We start from the raw sequence: 5,936 nt of genomic DNA, 5'->3' as shown, positions 1-5,936 counted from the left end.
ACAGTGACAGCTTTCAACCAGTAGGTGGGGTTAGTGATTTCATACAATAGAATTGTACAGTGACAGCTTTCAACCAGTAGGTGGGGTTAGTGATTCCATACAATTGAATTGTACAGTGACAGCTTTCCACCAATGGGTGACCAGACAGCATTACAGATATAAATGAAGGTCTTTCCAGAGACAAATTCACAACAGACTTTATTTGTATAGGTTGTATTCCGTTCCTCGGAGTATAACTGGTAACGCATACAGGACAGAGAGAAACTTCATAAATATTGGTTTTCCAGGTTTTTTTAAATGTTCAGGCAGAAATGGAGTTTCTCCCAATTGCTTTGTGAAGACATGTTTTAGGCTGAATTGGGAAAGTTTTGCATTGTTGACAAATCCACATTCTGGAGTTTGGGAGGTGCAGGAAGTTCTTCCCTTCAAGAATAACTGGATGGCTTGCTTCCTGAGTCGTCATCTTGTGAGCCCATACTCTGCAATACAGAACAACCCACTTCTATTACAGACACTCCCAACGTCAGTAATATTCATATCATTCAGGTTCCATAGGGCTATTCACACAGACGGTTGTGAAGTGGTCTGCCATCTTAACCATCTTTGAACAATTATTTAGTGGTGGTGACTATCTACTACCTAGGAGCGGTCTGTGTTAACCCTAAAACATTACCTGCAGTGATTTTCCTCTGCATAAATTATTTTTATTAACTTGCATGTGCCTATGTACTTGGTAGTACATTTGACATCGTTAGGAAGTCCTATCCCTTGCACAGGTTCCATGCTTCTATAATCATAGTCTTCTCCTCTGGGAGTGTGCAGTTACTGTCCATGCTGGCCCAGCTACTCTACACCTCTACAAGCCTCCCCCTATAAAAGCTTATGTAGCTGGTGAGGAAGGAGTTTACTACAGAGCAGTGTTTCCCGACCTTTTGATAAGGCAAACACCTTGAAATAACTTTAGGGTCTTCAGGGAACCCCTCCTATAATTACTATTTCCACTCAACTCACTGTACATTGTGTATGATACATTGTACATGCTAAATGGACTGGATAATTCACCAAATCACATGTGGCGATTAGTAGGAAGAATTCCTCTTATGTTGCTGGCCATTGGGAAGAATGCCACCCAGATATCCAAAAAGACCATTGTAATCTGTTAAACTGACCTGAGAGGAACAAATTGCTCAGGGAACCCTCAGCAACCTCTGGAGGAACCCTGGATGAAAAACATTGCTATAGAGCAGGGGTAGGCCAGATATGGCCTAGCCAGTAGTCTGTTCCGGCCTAACGCCCCCCCGTAGTCGATCCGACCTAATCCCGGCTGACAGGCAACCCTTAGGCTCTAGAGCCTCCTTGTTATGCCCACCTTCCCTATTTACTGTGGCCGGCATTACCACTTCCTTCCGGGGTAAGGGGACATTCCCTCTCCTCCATATGCATTGCAGAGGAGAGGGATTTCCCTTCAGGAGCGTACCTGGTGGGGGGCGGAGCCATCAGCTCGGGACTCGAGACAGAGAGTCCGGCCTAGTGTGCCTTCTTGACCTTCTAAAATGACCTAGTAGCCAAAAAAGTTTGCTGACCCCTGCTATAGAGTATCACTAGAGTGACAGCTATGGAGTGAGTCACTATTGAAATATATATGCTTACAATACCTCTGTGAAATACATGCAGATTTCTCATTTTCTGACCACAAAAAGAAGGCATAACATGGCATCAACAAAGCTATGGCGGAGGGGGTTTTCGCATGGACTTGGCATCGCTGGAAGAGGCCATATTGATAGGTAAATGTTGCATAATGAGCACATAGTGGATATAGAAGACCATTTGCCAGTAGACGTTACATACAGATTATTTTACCTTCTGAACAAACTGTGGGTTCACTGTGATCTCCTGATCCATTGCTTTTAATCGGTCATCAAGATCTATACATCGAAGCATCTAGTGAGAGAAGTAGACAATTACATTCCATGTGCCTGCAACAAGCTATGATGGCTGAGACGGTGGCAGTTTGGTGATTTATACATTACGAATAGATTTATTTACAAAGCAACTTTTTGGACAAATCATTTGAAGATAAATTGGTAAATAAAGTGTTGAAATACACAGATGCAAAAAGCTGAATCTGTCAAAGGATTTACAGGAAGCACAAAAACAACGGGTACTAAAAATTGTATTAGCGGAGAAAATCAGAAAAATAAATTTGCTGTGTTTATAAAACTGACAGACTGCATTATATGCGTCATCAGTGTTTTTGCTCATATTAGGTCCCTGCTTACCTCTTGATCAATATTATGAAGCATAGCTGGATTGTTGTATTTCTCAGGATTATCATGAAAGCACACCATACCATCCTTTTGATTAATACTTGCGAAGATTTCACCATCTTCTATCTGAAAAAGTAAAGATAATTTACATTAATAAAACACAGCTTGTGTTGTTGGATCTTAAATTCAGAACTGAACAAACCTTAGTGTTGTTAATAAACATCATTACTGATACAAGTCAAGCTATGGAAGACCCAGAAAAAAAAAAACAGCCAACAATCTCCATGACCAGGTTGAGAAAATCGAGATCACCTAGTTCTACTGGAACAAATTCATTGAATCTCTTGAGTATAGGCAATATGTATGTTCTCTGTATGATAACTGTGGAGTATCCCGTGTCCTACCAATATGTTATGACCTGCCTTGATTGAACAGTTTTGTAATGACATCGATAAACTCTAGTGCCATTCTGATTTTTAAATTATTTGTTTATGTTGTTGCCACTACCCTGTTGCAAATGCTGTTACCCTTGTTTGTATTGTTTGTTTAAATTTATAACAATTTGTAAATAAAGAATGAAGAAAAATAAACAGTGAACACAATTAGCAGGTAAGCCAGTGCTTTGGATGGCCAGAAACAGATTAATTCACATATCCTGTTCTATTGTGCTCAATTTGACAAACCACATCTATCACTATTTCCCATAGCAGGTGAGAGGAAACCAGGCTATGGTGCACTTCCTGCAGGAGAGCCTGGGGCATGAGAACAGACTCTTCATCCCTGGGGTATGCCCCTGCATCAAACCACTGGCTAAACATGTCCCACTCCCCAGCCATATAACATCCAGTGGTGGACTTGGCTAGGGCCAGCAGTCATCTCTGCAGAATATCCAATGAAATGGAGAAACTGCTGACTTCTAATGCTTTCTAAAGACCCACATCAGGTACAGGAAGGTTCCACTATTGCTTCCCAGCCTTTCCTCCATGACATAGTTTGCTTCACACACCATCCGCTGCTCACATACATCACTATTTAGTTACCTCGCCTCCTTCCCTGACATAAATGTTCCTAGACACCATGCCCACTCCCTCACAGACATACATACCTCCCTAGCAAACCCACCCACCCCCCACAGTCCATGGCAGTGATAGAGCTCCCCATGGCCAACATACCTTCCCCATTCTTCAAAGACTGTATTACACTTCCAACCTAAATACCCTAAATGAATAATATCTTACCATATACAGAACATATTTTTCAGCCTCCTGAGCACCGGATAACTGCACTCGACTAGCCATGTCTTGTAGGGAGAGGGTAAGAAATGTCTGTAGAAAACAGAACAAAATGATGGGACATATTTATTATAGGAATGCAACCAGATTCATACATCCTCTCCTTTGCTGCACAAAGGCAATGTCAATAAAAAACAAACCATTGAAAGCATTGTGTTGTATGTCTTCAGGAAATGCAAGAAATAACTGTTCATACTGTGCAAAAAAATTCAGTGCGGTCCTAGGGTGACAATGCTGCTGCATTAATATAGTACAGCGAGAGTTGTTGCCATAAAATAATAAGTGTTACTAGCTGGATCATCAGGTGAAAGTGAAAAAACAATGCTACTGCAACCATCCATCTAAGATTTGAAAAACTGATATATATTACATTGTTGTCCTTGATTTAGACACGTTTTAGGAAATCCTTTCATAAGTAGATTACAATGGCTGTGAATGCTGACACCAGCTGTAGATAGGTATTACAACTGGTCTATAAACTTGTTCCAGGTCAGCGAGAACTAAAATAAGAATGTTAAGTGTGACATCCAAACACTTAGCATTTTCTGAAATAGAACAAGGGCCAATATTAGTTTTCCTTTAAAATGTCTGGGAATCCAATGATATTAATGATTCTGCAGCCTGATATGGTGTGGATTGACAGCAACTCTGGTGTGTTTTCTATGAGCTTCTATGGACAGCTTAAACTGCACCAGAAGCATCACAAACACCAACACTAACCCTCAGCTTCAAATAGAAGGTGTTAAAGTAGAATGAAAAGGGAATTTGCACAAAACAATTGATACACTTTACACTAGATTTCTGCTGAGCATTTATTATGATTTGCTTTCTTGGCACACTGCACAGCCAAGGGGTTATGCCACTATTTCCTGTGCCATATGCGGTGCGTGCAATGAGTGATTGGACTTGTACCTTCAGGAGGCCCTCATGTACTCTTCTCTATCCAATCTGCAATGCCTGGACTGCTCAGGCTGTACAAAGCAAAAGCATATGACTGGCTCATAATTCAACACCCCCATCCCCAATGTGATTTTTAATAAAATATCCAAGATTCAAAAACTAATTTACCAGTAGATATATGACATTTGTCAGGATTTAAATAATCACAGTTTTGGACTGAATTTTGTTTAACCACTAAAGCCGATTTCTAAAAGATAATGCTCATGGCCCTATTACATTTAGTTATTATTAAAGAGTGTAAAGGGGGCCAACATTGAGACAACAACCCAGATCTGAAAGTATTCTTTTGAATAGTATTCCTGAAAGTGTTTTGCGTGTCTTAAAGCCTTATATAAAGGGCTCTTACTTTGGTAAGTCTCTGAATATTCTTTTTGTACAGGGAGGACAGACACTGTTTCACCAGCCCCATGTTATTGTCTCTGGTAAAGGTCTCGTTGTGTTTGTTCACCAGGTTCCGCAGTTCTCCCGGGTTGTTGGTTGAATAGACCTGTGCTAGCTCATGGTAGGCATTGCTAAGAGGCTGCAAAGACAGAACAAATAACATTTTCATTTTCATGATCTTTAAATATAACTAAGAGATATCAAAACTGTACATGCTAACATTTTGTTGCCTTGTTAAGTTAATTTAACACAAATTAAATAAAAGATCCATGATTTAATACATAATAGTTACAAACTTCATTTACTTAGTGGTCTGACATGCTCTTTTTGTAGATGCTTTTGGCAGTGGAAAGAAGTCAGCACGGTCAGCTTGAATGGTCTGCGGCTACGCAGCAAGCTGTGATGCATTGGGTTTGCAGGTGCCTTTCCCATGGCCAGCATCAATTTCTTTTGTTTTAGCTTTTCTGTAGAACTAAACCGGACAAGCTGGCCTTTCCTTTCCCCCCTATATTTATCAATGAGTGTTAGGTGCTCATTGCCCTGTCACTGGTTCTCTTTACTTGCGCCACTTTCAGTCGGTACTAACTTGCAGATGTGTTTGGGTACGGTGCTGTGGCCTCACAAATATTTGCAATAAATATCTAGGTTTTCCTTTCTGTTTAATCTGAAGTAGCACCAATCTTTTTTTTTTTTTCCCAGCTGTTACCTGACCTCTGCTGACAGCTACTTGTTCAGTGAGACAAGGAGGAGAGTGGTAATAACAGTTGTAGAGGTAACTAAAGAGAAGTTTGTAAAGCCAACTCTGTTTACCTATTTTCTGGGAGGCTATATCCAGGGATTTGTGTTGGTATGACATCATTGCTTTTCTCCTTGCTTCTGTGCTAATTAGCCAGTATGTCTAAGTACTGCTGCTTTCCTGATCAGCAAACTAACCCCTCCACAGGCAAAGCTTCTCCCTTCTGAAATCATTTCTCACACTCAGGCTTCTGAGCCCCACTGCCTTATAGCTGCAGAGCCCCCACCCTTTCATCACTAT

The 5,936-nt window shown here is 40.7% G+C and overlaps 1 protein-coding gene across 1 annotated transcript; it reads right to left on the bottom strand.

The window, feature by feature from the left end:
* Positions 1–180: 180 nt before the first annotated feature.
* Positions 181–5,039, bottom strand: LOC140321233 (COP9 signalosome complex subunit 3; the record flags this gene model as incomplete). The annotated part of the gene is given in 5 exon segments (XM_072398068.1): positions 181–479; positions 1,861–1,941; positions 2,280–2,393; positions 3,506–3,592; positions 4,866–5,039. Coding segments are annotated over 5 exon segments (510 nt in total), but the record flags the coding sequence as incomplete, so codon positions are not given.
* Positions 5,040–5,936: the final 897 nt, after the last annotated feature.

The sequence above is a fragment of the Pyxicephalus adspersus genome, unplaced genomic scaffold (genome assembly GCF_032062135.1).
Source record: "Pyxicephalus adspersus unplaced genomic scaffold, UCB_Pads_2.0 Sca1491, whole genome shotgun sequence".
In the NCBI taxonomy this organism is placed as follows: Eukaryota; Metazoa; Chordata; class Amphibia; order Anura; family Pyxicephalidae; genus Pyxicephalus; species Pyxicephalus adspersus.
This window is presented reverse-complemented; position numbering and strand designations above follow the sequence as displayed.